We start from the raw sequence: 15,191 nt of genomic DNA on the forward strand, positions 1-15,191 counted from the left end.
TATATATATATTATATATATATATATATATATATATATATAATATATATATATACATATCTGATTAATACAAATATTATAAATTAATATGTAAAAAAAAAACTATAATAAAAATTACATTTTTAAAATTCATAATAATGTATTCATATAAATATGATTAATGTATAAATAATATTATAAAAAATGTTATTATACACACACACACATATATATATATATATATATATATATATATATGGGGGGGTTAACAGAAAAGACTTTTAATTTTTCTAAAGAAATGTGAATGGTGTTTTCACATGCAAATGAAGCCAGGGTGTTGCTACGCAATTGCCAAGATCTACCGAGTGTTTTCAGCGTTGTTATGTGGTTGCTAGGGCGTTCTAGATGGTTGATTATTGACCCAAATCAGGGTGCTTGATAAAGACTGAACAGAGCAGATTGTATGGCACAAACAAATGACTGTACATGTACATGCACTAAGTCACACATGATGACACTGAAAACAACTTCTTTTTATAAACAGTAATGTCAGTGCATGCTGGGTAACCTTTGATTTGAAACAGAATAGACACTCACAGTCAGGAAAGTGTGAAGATTCGTGACTCTGGTCGGATGCCATCTGAGCCTGCTTGCCAAAGACCTGGGCATCAAAACTGGCGTAGTCGAAATGGCCTTTAGTGTACTTGTCCATGTCTTTGGCCATGCTGGCCTGCAACGCTGCCATAGGATGTGCAAATCTGTACGTGAAGTCAAATTTCTTCATGTTTCCTAAAGGTCTAAAGAGAGAAAAAGAAAACACTGGGACTTCAGAATTACACGAATGTTTTGAAAACATGTTTGTGTTGCTGCTTATTCTTTATCATAAGAAATCACACACTTTAATAAATCATTCCCCAACAAATTAGATTTAATTATATCATTAAAAGCTCCGAAAGAATGAACAGGTGAGATGCCTATTATTATCTTTCAGAAAGAATACTTGAGAACTTATTTTCAGCTTGCTTGATTGTAAAGGAATATATAAAGTATAAGAGCTGCTCCTGGATGAAGGTTTCTTACCTCGTCATCCTCTCTGCCGTCTGTCTGCAATTTGTGGGATCCTCCTGCGGTTTGGAGATCTTCTCTGCAGCAGCTATCGGGCAGCCTGAGAGACTGTGTGAAAACAGACATCAGAAGTTAGTCTCTTCTGGGTTGTTAACTTTATTTGAATTGAATTCGGGTGCACTGACGTAATTGTACAATTAAAAAGAATCCAATAGCTTCTATGCAATAAACATCACAGTGTTTTATAGTCTAGTTTAAGTGTCATTGGATTTTTCCTGATTCTTTTTAAGTAAATATCCAGGTTTCATTGCAAGCGCATCTCTTTTTGGGGTAAATGAATGTTTCTGGTGCTTTAAGGTGGTTTAAGTCAGTGGAACCGTGCAAAATAGAGTAACACTGCATTTTCTTTGGGTCAAATTCTGGATGTAGTCAAGTGGTAATGTTATGAAAGTAAAAGTGAAGTGACATGTGGCCAAGTATGGGAAAGAGTGCTCTGCATTTAACCCATCCAAAGTGCACACACACAGCAGTGAACACACACACACACCATGAACACACCCCCGGGGAGCAGTTGGGGGTTCGGTGCCTTGCTCAAGGGCACCTCAGTCGTGGTATTGAAGGTGGGAGAGAGCGCTGTACATTCACTCCCCCCACCTACAATCCCTGCCGGTACAAGACTCGAACCCGCAACCTTTTGGGTTACGAGTCCGACTCTCTAACCATTAGGCCACGACTTATAATTATTATAAATCACTCATTTCATTTCCCCCCCGCGACTAAATATCTATGCAAATCTGCTTACAATGAGCAAGAAGGATTGCAAATAAATTAATAGTGTAATTTGAGTATAACTGAATGCTGAGTAAAACCTTTTGTTACTTGAAATAAAATCAACTTTAACTGAAATAAAATATTTTTTAAAAATTACTATATAGTATAAAAAAAAAAAAAAATCAGCCAGTTCAGCCAAGGTGACATTTCTCATTTTCATTTAGTGCAACTTAATGTACTAAAACTGAACAAATAATAAATAAATAAATAAATACACATATAAATAAATAAAATAATAATAATAAAAACCGTGGAGGCTAATTTCTGGCATGGAATAAAAAAATTATATATATATAAAAAATAAAAAAAAAGTCAGAATTCTGAGATATAAACAAAGAATTCTGATTTTATATAAATATTTTCCCCTCAGAATTGCGAATTGTGAGATAAAATAAATTACCTTTTTTATTGCATTTTTTTATTTCTATGGCAAAAACGGGCTTCCGTTAAAAAAAAACAACTATAAAGACATATAAAAAATAAATAAATAAAAAGACAAAAACACAACAAAATTACCAAAGCTTTAAATAAAAATTAAAAGAGCAAATATAAAAATAAATACTAATTCACACTCACAGTATTAATAAAAACTCTCACTGTATCTTAAAGATACTAAAACATCACTTGTATAATCAAGCTGTTTTCACTGTGCTGACCTTCTATGCGTGCTACGGTTACTGTTGACATGACCTCTTCCTGTACAGCCAGGGGTCGGACACTTGAGGACGTTTTCGTGCATGGCGAGGACTGTAAGAAACAACAGAATAATGTTTATCAAGAGAACAATTGTATAGTAAGAATGGACATTTTATTGAATAAACAGTAATTCAGCATTTAGTGGAATTCAACTTTTCGTGCTAAATAAAGTTTCCCATGCCATTCTTTGCAACTTAAAATGAGGGTCTCGCTTCAAATATGGACATGCAAAAACATCATAACTACAAACGCATTTTGATTACCATTTAAGAGACACACACATATTGTTGAAGTCCTATCCTTAGTAACTTTTTTTAGTCTGTTCATAATTAGTTTGGAGGATGTGCCTGTCTATTTCGGCTGCATCCGCAGGTCCTTTGATTCGCAGAATGCTGCCTCTGGTTTATGAGTACATGCTTTCATATTGGAGGGAAAAAAAGGAATAAAACGTAATTAAATTTTCTGTTCCTTTTGTCACATCACTGTTTAATGGCGAATGTTTGTTGTGCTACTCTCAAATGGAGAAAACAGCAAGTGAAAAGTTGTTTCCAGAATGCATTTTTAATTTGCCTACCGCAGGAAATCAAACCTCACTTGTGTTGATGACTAAAAAGAAAAAAAAAATTATTAGTATTTTTTTTTTTTTACTTTCAGTTTGGTGCAACATTAAGTGGTTTCTACTGGAAGGCTCAAGATAAGAGGTAAATAGATCATTAACATGCAAATTACATATTACATACTTCATATCTGTGATTTTTTTAAATTAGAGGCACTTTTAACTAATTGAAATCTTGAAAAATGACATTTCAAATTATGTTTAGTCTATGTTTATCATATATATTTTTTTATATTTATCACATCTCCTGTAATAAACAATGGTAATTTTTCACTTTTTGGAGGAAAATTTAGCAATTAGCTTTGAACTTACAAAAAGAAAAAGAGACGGATTGCTTTTGAATTAAAATGCTCAAATAGTGACAAGTTTAGTAATAAAAAAAAATGGACCAGTGACCAGTTTGGTAATAAAGATAATTTCATATCATAATGTAAAAAATGTATAAATTAATGACATCATAACCAGATATATACTTCTTTGGGAAAACCTTTTTATTTTTTTTTTACTAATTATTTTCTACAAAATATATGTGTAAAAAATTATAATAATTACTAATTGCATTTATTAATACCAAATAAATATGATGTATTTTAAGTAAGGTGTAATTTTCCTGAATTTTTTACCTTTTTTATAAATTTATTGTTACATTAAAATATAAAGTCTGGCTCAAATTCTGCATAATTTGGAGTAATACTGAAACATTTTTGTTTATGTTAATATTAAAAAATAATATTTTTTTAGCAAATGTAGCACTTCATCACTCTTAAAATTTAGGGAAAAAATTTGAATAAAAATTTAATTTAAACAAAGTTAAAGCTTAAATAATACATCCTTTAAAACTAGAATATATATTTAAAAATGTTCTATAAAAGGGAAGAATCTTGCATTTTCTATCACAGAAAAAAATAACTATTAGATATTTTTGTAGCATACATTTAAACTGATACACTTCATGTTATGTCTCGATGCAGAAATGTTCTGAACATAATAGAGCCTGGTTAGTTAAGCAATCGCCATATAATCTTTTGTCCCTCAGTATCTGTACAACTAAACCTGGATCATTAGTATGGCATGAATATTTATGGGCTGAAAATGATCACAGTGTTGTAATCACTAATTGTATTTGTTCTGTTTGTATTGTACTGCTGTGAAGGGAGGAAATGTGTCTAATGTCCTCAGGAAGTGATGCGTAACACGAGAACAGACTCACTCTCTGGGGGCACTCTGACTTTGTGGGGACATCCTGATAGACTCCGGTGATGAGGGTAGAGGCCTGTCACATGACCCGTCCCATCACAGCCCGGGGTCGGACATTTGATGTCTTTCTTTTCTGTCCGAGGGGAATCTATAACACACACACACACACACACACACACACACACAAACAGTAAAAAACAGTGCTCTTGAAGAACATATAGTTACAGTTAATCCCATCCAGTCTGGTTTCTCTATGTTAGCTGAAGTGCATCCCGTGAAAGCATGTTGGGTGTGTATGTATTCATCCGTGACATTAGTTAAGGCTGCAGTCTTAACTCAGGGCACTGGTTTCTTAGCGCTGATCCATAGAGAGATTATCTTCAGAGATTACCCATTAAACAGCAGTCATCGCAAGAATCAAAGTGCTTAAAACTCACATCAGAGATACTTTACTAGGATTTATGACTTAATTTATGCTCATGGTAAAATATCTGGCTGATACCGATAAAAATCCAGCGTTTCGTGTTACAGAGATGTCATCAGAAGATTTTCTTCTTGTACTTGTAATCCCCCCCCCCCATAAAACATGCTGGTTATTTACCATAAAATATTTTGTTGGCAAAATGTTTTTAGCACTTAAGAGGATTTTATTTATCTATCCCTCTGGGCTGGAATCTCTCTATGTCTTTTTCTTTGTATGTGTTGATACTGCAACATTCCAGTTTTATTGCGAAAATGCATTTAATATAAAACACACCACCAGCACATAAATCTAAAGAAGTTTTTACAGACCAAATACAACAAGAAATGCTACCGCTTTACAATGAGATCCCATTTGTTAATGCATTAACTAACAATGAGCTACACATTTGTTGCAGTGTTTATTACACTTTGTTAATGTTAATTCATAAAAAATACTGTTCATTGTTAGTTTATGGTAGCATTACTAATGTAGTTAGCTAATGTTAACAAATGGAACCTTATAGTAAAGTGTTGTCAAAGAAATTAAGGGGTTTCAATACGACAGAGTAGTTTCTTTGGAGTGAATGAATATGAATTTACGATTAGCATTAATAGTGTAAATTACATTACTTAACAAGCAACAAGAAATTACATATTTTTCCCGCATATTTGAGGTTCTTAGGGAATTAGTGAAACACTGCATCGCCAATGTGGACGAAATATCGCGCAATATACCAAAAGACTGCTACTACTAAACATGCAGCGCGACTAGTTCAGTCCTACCACTGAATTAATCTTAGCCAGTTCTTTTTAGCGAATCCAAAACATATACAGTGCAACTAGTGACATTTGACTGCTGAATGAGCCAGTTCTTTTTAGCGAATAAGAAACATACCGCGCAACCAGTAACATCCGACTGAATCACTCTAATGTCGAGTGTATACTTCACTTTTTACATGTACGCAAGGGATACGTACTGTTACTACTGTACGCACACTACGCAATTTATGTAACAACACACACTTTGTACGCGCAGGTCACACTTGCACATTGAATTTGTTTTGTAGTAATCAGTTGTTCTACAAGGTGGAAACACTGGCCAAGGCCGTTGTTTCACAGTAGAAAGAGACTGCAACAACAATAGATGGCTGCATTTACAAGCCAAGCGAGAGGGTAGAGATAGCCCAGCTTTTGGTTTAAAAGAGTTCATAAATATTTGTTATTAGTCATAATTTATGGAGAAAATAGAGCAGACAACTGGACATGAATGAAGCTTTCAAGAGCGCATGTGTTGACTGCTTGTGTCAAATGGAGTACACTCTGAAAGGCTATGCGTTCGAGTGTACGCTAGCATATACGTACAAAAAGTAAGTATACTTTGGGCTTAATGAGCCATTTACAAGTGAATCAGAAACACGTACAGAGCAACAAGTCTGACCGCTGAATAAATAACTCTTGAGTCGGTTCTTTTTAACGAATCAGAAACATACAGCCCGACCAGTGTAGTTCAATTCCAGAATGAATGACTTTAATGAGCCGGTTCTTTTTAGTGAATCAAACACAAACAGCGCGCCCAGCATAGTCCAACTCCTGTCCTTTTAGTGAATCAAATGCATACAGTACAACCACTGTAGTGTGATTCGCAAACAAACGACTCTAGTTCATTTCAATGAATCAAACACTTACTGTGCGACCAGCGTTGGCCGACTTCTGATCAAATGAGTCTGTTCATTTTAGTGAAACAAAAGCATGCAGTGCAACCACTGTAGTGCGTTTCGCAAACAAACAACTCTAGTTCTTTTTAGTGAATCAAACAAATAGAACTGTGAGTTACTGATTGGTTGATCATATGAAAACATGTATTTAAAAATACCTAAATGAAGTTAATGAATGAAATACATTACCAAATTTTCTTTCTTTGTGCAGCATTGTTGGACTATTTTTGGATTGCCTTCATTAGATTTTAGACTTTATTTATGCCTCTTTAAAGTCTAATTAGAAGTCTATTCAAACACATCTTTTGCAAGAATTGTTTTAAAAGTATTTATTATTGGAATCATTCCATCATTTGCAAATTGTATTTCTTTATTCCAAATATTAATTCCCTTAGTACTAAAATAATTGTAAATGAAACCATTGAGGAACTAGAATTTTTTGCAGAATTCAAACTATTAAAAATCAGTGAAAATGTGAGGAAGCTCTGGTGAATCTCACCTTTGCTGCTGTGGTACATGGCTCGAGCGTCTATCTCCAGCATCCTCTGCTGTCTCCGTTCGTGGTTCATCTGCTCCAGGAAGAAGCGGTCCATGTCTTTGTAGGCACTGTGGAGGACCTGTCTATGTTCAGACTGCAGCACCATGGCCTGCTCTAGAAGACTGAGGTTCAGTCGGGCCCTGTCCAGCTCCAGACGTCTGGCCACCAGACCTGGACCCCAAACACCTCCTCGCTCCTCCATCCTGGGCGTCTGGAGCTCCTCCTCACTGTCGCTGAACTCTCTTGCAGAGCCATACTCCTCCATAAAGGTCCCTGCACTGTTTCTGTTCATGTAAGCAGAAAGAGCGTCTTCGTGCAGCTGCTGTCCAATCCGGAGTCTCTTCATAAGAGCATCGTCTGCAGGTGGACTGGGGCTGTGATGGATCCCGTTGACCTTCGTTAGGGATGGAGGAGCGCTCCATTCTTCTTCATCTGCCTCTGTGTCTGGAGACAGGTGATAACTGGCTCTGATCTCTTCTTGGTTTTTGTCTTCAAAGTCCTGGTTGTGTTCCTCCTCCTCCTCTTGCTCATTCTGGTGTTCGGATATCTGAGCCGCCAGGTCTGGCGAACCTTCACTCGTTCGTTCTGACCATGACAACAAGTGGTGAGACTTTGCGTTGTGATAGATAGCGTCTTCCAGAACATCACCACCATTGAGGTCCTCATCTGAGACACAGAAGAACGGACAGAGCTTAAATTGATGGATCATCTGCAAGAGCTCATTACATGATTGTGTGTTTGGAGGGAAAATACTAACAGATGGTTTCCCAAGCCTTCAGAATCACAAGTTGTGACAAACATGACAACTTGAGGGAAGTGAAGGGAAACAATAAATATTAAAAACTCTAAAAAAGTAAATCATTCATCACATTTCAAATGGTCAAATGAAAAACACATACAATTAATACAATTATAAAAAAATTATATAAATGGGAAAATGAAAAATGAAAAATGATGTCAAATAAACATAAAAAAATGTGAAGGGAAGTACAAAATATGACAAACCTCAATAAATAAGTAGATAGAAAAAGCATTTCAAATGTTACTCTTTGGTCAAATGAAAAACAAATACAATTAATACAATTATTAAATTTATTTAAAAAAAATATAAATGGGAAAATAAAAAAATGAAAGATATTGTCAAGAAAACACTATGACTTAAAAAATGTAAAGAGAAGCACAAAATATGACAAACCTTAATAAATATGTAGATGGATAGATGGATACATGGATAGATAGATGGATAGATGGATGGATGGATGGATGGATGGATGGACGGATAGATAGATAGACAAAAAAAGGAGAATAAAGCTTGACAAGAAAAAGCATTTCAAATGTGAGTCTTTGGTTAAATGAAAAACAAATAAAATTAATAAAATAATTTAATTTTAAAATGATCAAAATGAGAAAATAAGAGATAAAACATTAAAAAAACATCAAGAGCGTTTTACAAGTATCCCAAGTGCATAAAAATATTTTTGTTTAAAACGCCACCTAGTTTCCATCCAAAGTTCAGATTACTAACTGAAATCTATACATAACTTGACCTTAAAAAAATAAAAAAAAATAATATATATAAAATGTATAAATAAATAAATAAATAAATAAACATTTCCCCTTCTAATTTAATCTGCCATCTGTTCAATTTACGTAACAGCATTTTTTTTTTTATGTACTGAAAAAAAAAATTCCACATCCACAATGGATATAAGACTACATGATATAAAGCTGTAAACGCTAATCAGAAAGAAGCACGATTTGCTATACTACTGTACTACTTTTGATAAATCCATAAAGCTTATTTGACTGGGGTTTATAGTGTGAATAATTCCTTTTTTGACAAATCTCAGACCTTTTATCCTTTAAAATCACCTTTAAACGACTCACTGGAATCGCAAAAGACCCGATTATATTAAGTAATCGAGTCAATGATTAACAAAAGAAACTATCAGCTGGATTGATTTACAATCCACTACTGATCTCTCTGAAACTTACCCGCCGGGGTAAAGCTCTTTGGGCACCAGGGTTTAAAGTTCAAAATACAGCGTAAGCACGAGATACAGCTATCCTCTTAGAGAGCCTTATGCCACCCTCCGAACCATATGCAACCACTGAGTTGATTAGATATTAGAGCATTTTGGCTGCCGCCACATATGGTTTCAGGGGCTTCTAATGGGATCATACTGCCTTAACAAACAGTTGCTAGTCTTAAAGAGCATATAAAGTAGTCCTGCTTTTAATCCCCCCAAAAACATCCCTAAATGGGGGATAGAGAGCTCAGTGGCATTTAGAATCTCACCCGTCTCTTGCCAAAAATGGAAACCAGGCTTTGAGGGGTTAGAGTGTGCTTGCCGATGCGTTCATACCATGCCAAACTCCGGCATAATGTCACAGAGGTCTACTTTGGCGCTGTACGAATGCGAAGGCATAATGCTAGCGCACAACCTAAATTTTGATTCTGTTTGTGCAGATAATTATAGTTTTTATGCATGCTGCTTGAGGAAAGGGTGGATAATCTCGTCTGTTTTTATTTTTGGAATTGCATCCAATTGTATGCGTGTCGAATGTTACAGCACTGATTCTTGAGAGATTAAACGTGTCCCACACTTTTAAGTCAACATTGATATTAATCAGAACGGATCACTAGAATGTTCTTTACACAAATAAGCCATTTCATCTTAGTTATATTTTCACTCACCAAGCCATTCTCAGTAAAAAATAACTGACATGTAAATATGTATCTTTAAAAATTATATTAATTAAAAAATACACATACACTGCAAAAAATAGTTTTCTGACTCAGATATTTCAGTACAAATATTTTAACATTCATTAATCAAGATACATTTACTTGAGAAGTAAAATCAGGTTAGTCTTCATCCTGAATGTTTTATTTTTCTATATTTCTATTATAGGAACTCCAGAAAAACAAAACGACTACAAAACATATGGGACTAAATGTGAACATTTTGTCAACAACATCAGATTTTCCATGAGATGCCGCTGACATTATAAAAGATGGAGCTGAAACCATCCTGTAGTCTCAATTTACTCTTAATCATAGTTGAATGCTCCATTTATTATAAATATTCAAATTGACAGTACATATTATGTTTGTATCTGATGGTGTTGACCCATACAGAGCGATAGGAAAGGGAAAACATTTTTTTTTTGTTAAAAAAAAATAAAAATTCGGAAGTAGTAGGAGGTTGCACCAAAACATAAACAAATTTCACTTTGATCATTTTCATTTCTGATCTCAAGAATCAGTAGCCCACCAATAATGCAAAAACAAGCAGGAACATGAAGCATCTGGACACCCAAACCCAATAGATTCCACAATGAATGCACTTAAAAGCGTTCGATTTTCCTGATTTTCTCGCTTTTGTCAGCAGTTTGAGGTGTGAAAACCCAAAGCGGTCCAGCGCAGATGAAAAGTTCGCCAGTTATGCTAAGACACAATTAACAGAGCAGATGATTAGGAGTTCTCTGCCATCCAGATGGAGATACAGCCCTGACCAAAAAAAAAAAAATACAGAACAGTGAAAAAAAAAAAAAAAAAAGACTGGAGCGAACAAGGGCGAAAAATGCTTGGATGCAGAGAGTGGTTTGTATTTTGGAACAGGTGAATGGTTTATACTCCAGAATAACCATTACCATTGTGTGTATGGAGACCAGAAGCTTGGCTGGAGTCACACACACACACACACAACAGCACCAAATGGAAGCCTTACACCCCTTTAATTTCTCCCCTGCCTTTCCTTTTCCCTTTTTTTCCTCATGAAATTCACATACCCCTCTCGTCCCCCTACAGATCCATTAATTCCGCTACGGTCCCAGTCGCCATCCACTCCCAGTCACACCCCGCGCATTATGTCTTTGAATTGTTTTCTTTTCCACCAGCACTTCTTCAGTAGTGCACTTTGGCAAAACGCAAAGCAAACATGTTGCAAGACAGCAGGGAAATATGACAAATGAGATTTTTTTTCTACTGCAACTTCAGAAAATAATACTACAAATTCGAAGGAGGAGGAGGGGGGGAAAAAAGGTTATGATTATTGTGGGTAATATGAAATCAGAGAAACAAATAAATTCCATTTCCAATGATGCTGTTCAATTTATTGAGCTATTTTGTTGTCCATTTAACAACCCACATGTGTCCAATAATGAGCCGCACACATTATGCCTAATTATGTATATTTGGGCTGCGTTCGATGGTCTAACAAAAGCTTTCGAAAGGGACAATTACGTTTGTTGCTTGGTTACATCGTTAAAAATATACCAAATAAGTGCAGATTATAGGGGTGTGGAGGTACAAATGTAAAGCATGGGTATTGTTGCCAACATGCTCATAATTTGATTCATTAGGAGATGGCAGCATTTTGTTTCTAGAAAGGAGACTGCTTTAAAACGTAATATCGACTTTAACGTTTCCGTGCCTTCGTTGCCAAAAATGTTTTGTTGTTGGAGTGTATGATCACTCTCTTTTGTCAACGAGGCGCAATATAATTTGGTGCATTCTATTCTCAGTTACCCTATTTGCATAATTATGCAAGCAACCACACTTGCTTATAAAAAAGCACTTTTCCAGGCTGCATAATCATCCCGGCGGCAGCTACTTTAACGCCACCGCCAGTTTTTAATCCGGGTTTCAAAGAAGTCGAGCGCAGGAAATCGCCTTAATCTGGACACCGGATGCATTAAAAACAACGAACGGGAATCGACAGTCGTGAACTTCCCCGGGATGGACGAAGAGACGGATGCGGGGAGGGAGGGGGAGAGGAGGAGGAGGAGGAGGAGGGAAACAAATATATGAATGCAACAGATGGTAGTTTAAAATTCAGCGTCAATTGTTCATCAAAACAGACAAAACAACAGGACATCTGTCTACCTGCTGGAGTGTCAGTGTTCCTGGGCACGTCTTTGTCCTGAGCGCTTGCCAGGTCTTCCTCGCCGTCCCCCTCGCTGGGGCAGGGACTGGGACTGTAGTGGCGGGGCTTCATCAGGAGCGATTTCCTCTTGTTGACTGGCGCCCCGCGGGCCCCTTCTGCGGCCGCCCGCTTTTTACCCGCTCCGAGATGCAAGCTGAAAGCAGAACACAAGGGTCATTAAATGGATGCGTCGTGTCACAAATCAACTGAGTATGTGATTGGTTGAGGTACAAAGATCTGCACCGAAAGGTTTCGATTCTTTCCGAGGTCAAAGCTTTGTTTAGACACTTGGAAGTCTTGAAGGTTTGGCTAATATTGACTCCTACAACTAAAAACGGTTCTTTCAGCAAATCTTGTTATAAGGTTCTTGAGTAGCTATATGATGCTTTAAAGAGTAAAAAATTATGTTGCACATTCATAAAATGTGCAAAAAAATGCATTTACATGAATACAGTTCAAAAAAGTTCAGGATCGGGATAATTTGTATTAATATTTTTATTATTTCTTAAAGTATTTATTTTATGCATTAAACTGATTAAAAGTGACAGTAAAAACTTAAAATGTTACAAAATTCTATTTCAAGTAGGAGCTGTTCTTTTAAACTTTCTATTCATCTAAGAATTCCGGAAAAAAATGTATCACGGTTTTCACAAAAATATTAAGCAGCACAACTGTTTTCAACACTATTAATAATAAAAAAATGTTTTTTGAGCAGCAAATCAGCATATAAAAGTTATTTCTGAAGGATCATGTGACACTGAAGACTGGAGAAATGATGCTGAAAATTCAACTTTGCCATCATATAATAAATTACATTTTAAAATATATCCAACTAGAAAACAGTTATTTTAATTTATAATAATATTTAATAATATTACTGTTTTTACTGTATTTTTTTAAATAAATGAAAATAGACTTTCAGACCCCAATTGAATTGGATTAACAATGGTGTTTCTTAATTCACATTTCTGGTCTTACTGTAAATGATTAGTTGGGACACATTATTCCAAAGACAAAAATATAATCACTAATAATTCAACCTCTGAACCGACTTTCCATTTTGGCCTTCTTATTTTTCAATCCCTCCCCTCCAACCACTTTTCACCATCCAATCAATTCCCGATAGATCAAATCAAGCCTCTCCCTGCATTTTGTCTCACTGAGCATCCTGTTTCACACACACACACACAAAAAAAATGTCACGGAAGTAAAATGGGTGGCGAAATGCATTTTGTGCTCTTTGGGGCAGCGAGTTTGTTACAAAACTCATCAGGGCAGCATCTGAAATTCCCTGCAAGATGTGACTAAGAAAATCAGCATCGCAGATCCTCATGTGTGAACTTATGTGTGAACACAGAGTCCAAAACACTCAAGCATGAACTGGCTCATTATTTTCAATGAGAAATCTGTTGCTATTATCAGCTATCACGCTGCATAATAAGTAATGATACAGAGAATAAAATGTTTGCTGTAGGCCGATAACATAAAAAAGGTTAGTGTAGCGTTTGACACAAAATGCACAAAGAAATGCACAAAACAACTTGCACTGCATTAAGATAAAGACAATTAATAAGATGCATGCAAAAAATTAACAGTGGCCCCAAAAAGTATTTGGACACTTAAGTCACATTTAATGTATGAAATCATAGACACAAAAATAAACAAAAATATATATATATATATATATATATATATATATATATATATATATATAAATAAATATAAACAAAAATGAAATCATATTATATTATATTATATACAGTTCAAAAGTTTAGGATCAGTGTCATTTTTTAATATGAGTTTTTATTTTTTAAATTATTTACGCATTAAATTGATCCAAAGTGACAGTTAAAACCTTTGTTACAAAATTCTATTTAAAATATGTGCTGTTCTTTTGAACTTTCTATTCATCAAATAATTCTGAAAATAAAATGTTAATAAAATGAAAATAAAAGTTTAATATTTTTGTGGAAACAAGATTTTCATCACAATTGAATATTAGCATATATAATAGCAAATCAGCATATTAGAATGATTTCTGAAGGATCATGTGACTCTGAAGACTGGAGTAATGATGCTGAAAATTCAGCTGCGCATCACAGCAATAAATTACATTTGAAAATATATTCAAATAGAAAGGTTATTTTAAATTGTAATCATATTTTACAATATTACTGATTTCACTGTAGAATTTTAAACAAATTAAAATAGAATAGACTCAAAAGCATTAAAAATCTTACAGACCCAAACACTTTGTGTAAATGTATATATTGTACACATGTATTATATAAAAATCAAAGTATAAAACACCAAATCAAACAACTTTTAATTTAAAGTTCACTTTTCAAGCAAAATAGTTCACATGATTTACAAGCTGTTGCCAGATGTTAGTGGATCATGTTCATAGTTAATGTGCTAAACGCACTGACTTCATTCAGCCATTAAAAAACACCAGAATAAAAGTCATTGAGCAAGAGAAAAGCTCTTGATTTGTGTGCAAACACAACTTTAATAGTTTGCATCCAATGCAATTCATTTATTTTTAAGTGCGACTTAAGTGTCCACATACTGAAGTCTTACACGTAACTTTTGACAACTGCACGTATGCTGTAAAAGGCATCAGAAAAGCCATATACTGACACTCGGAAGCAGGTAGTGAACTCTGGCTTACCTGGGCGCCTCAGCGATGCAGTCAGGCAGAACTGCAAACAGAAAAAGAGAGAGAAAGAGTAAACACACGTGTTTACATTTCCACCAGCGGGACCGGCCCCTCCAGCACCTGCCTGTGATCCTTCACACACCTCACGCTTTAATGTCACACTCAGACGGACACAATGACGAAGGCTCCTGCTGACTCGGTGAGAGAAGCTTATGTTGAGGATACAGCTCGTGTGGCATACAAAACATCATAAATAAACCTCCTTTTTGTGCTCTGAAAGTATAGCTATGGATAGTAGCAAAAAAAGATGCAAATCCAAACAAAACACAGAGATGCAAATAAGGCTTCAGGTTTTTAAACCGCATGAGAGGATCTGGCCTTGTCCAGTATCAGCTGACTCAATTTAGCTAAGATTTCAAGTAGTGCTGATGGGTAAACAACAGCCCAGCAAACTCAATAAATCACACAGATGAGAGGTGCATGCAGTCATATAGGTTTGGAAC

At 35.2% G+C, this 15,191-nt stretch overlaps 1 protein-coding gene across 1 annotated transcript in view; it reads right to left on the minus strand.

Moving 5' to 3' along the window:
• The window catches only part of LOC107555297 (suppression of tumorigenicity 18 protein-like), a 30,014-nt gene extending 15,078 nt beyond the window's left edge, over positions 1 to 14,936 (minus strand). Inside the window, exons 1-8 of the mRNA XM_016238053.1 lie at positions 14,849 to 14,936; positions 14,701 to 14,731; positions 11,990 to 12,183; positions 7,060 to 7,764; positions 4,397 to 4,531; positions 2,531 to 2,621; positions 1,059 to 1,151; positions 576 to 775 (exon numbers count right to left, since the gene is read on the minus strand). Coding sequence (XP_016093539.1) covers positions 576 to 775; positions 1,059 to 1,151; positions 2,531 to 2,621; positions 4,397 to 4,531; positions 7,060 to 7,764; positions 11,990 to 12,183; positions 14,701 to 14,731; positions 14,849 to 14,936 — 1,537 coding nt within the window. The remainder of the gene's footprint in view (positions 1 to 575; positions 776 to 1,058; positions 1,152 to 2,530; positions 2,622 to 4,396; positions 4,532 to 7,059; positions 7,765 to 11,989; positions 12,184 to 14,700; positions 14,732 to 14,848) is intronic.
• Positions 14,937 to 15,191: the final 255 nt, after the last annotated feature.

Source organism: Sinocyclocheilus grahami, unplaced genomic scaffold, assembly GCF_001515645.1.
Source record: "Sinocyclocheilus grahami isolate Dianchi unplaced genomic scaffold, SAMN03320097.WGS_v1.1 scaffold19.1, whole genome shotgun sequence".
NCBI classification, from domain to species: Eukaryota; Metazoa; Chordata; class Actinopteri; order Cypriniformes; family Cyprinidae; genus Sinocyclocheilus; species Sinocyclocheilus grahami.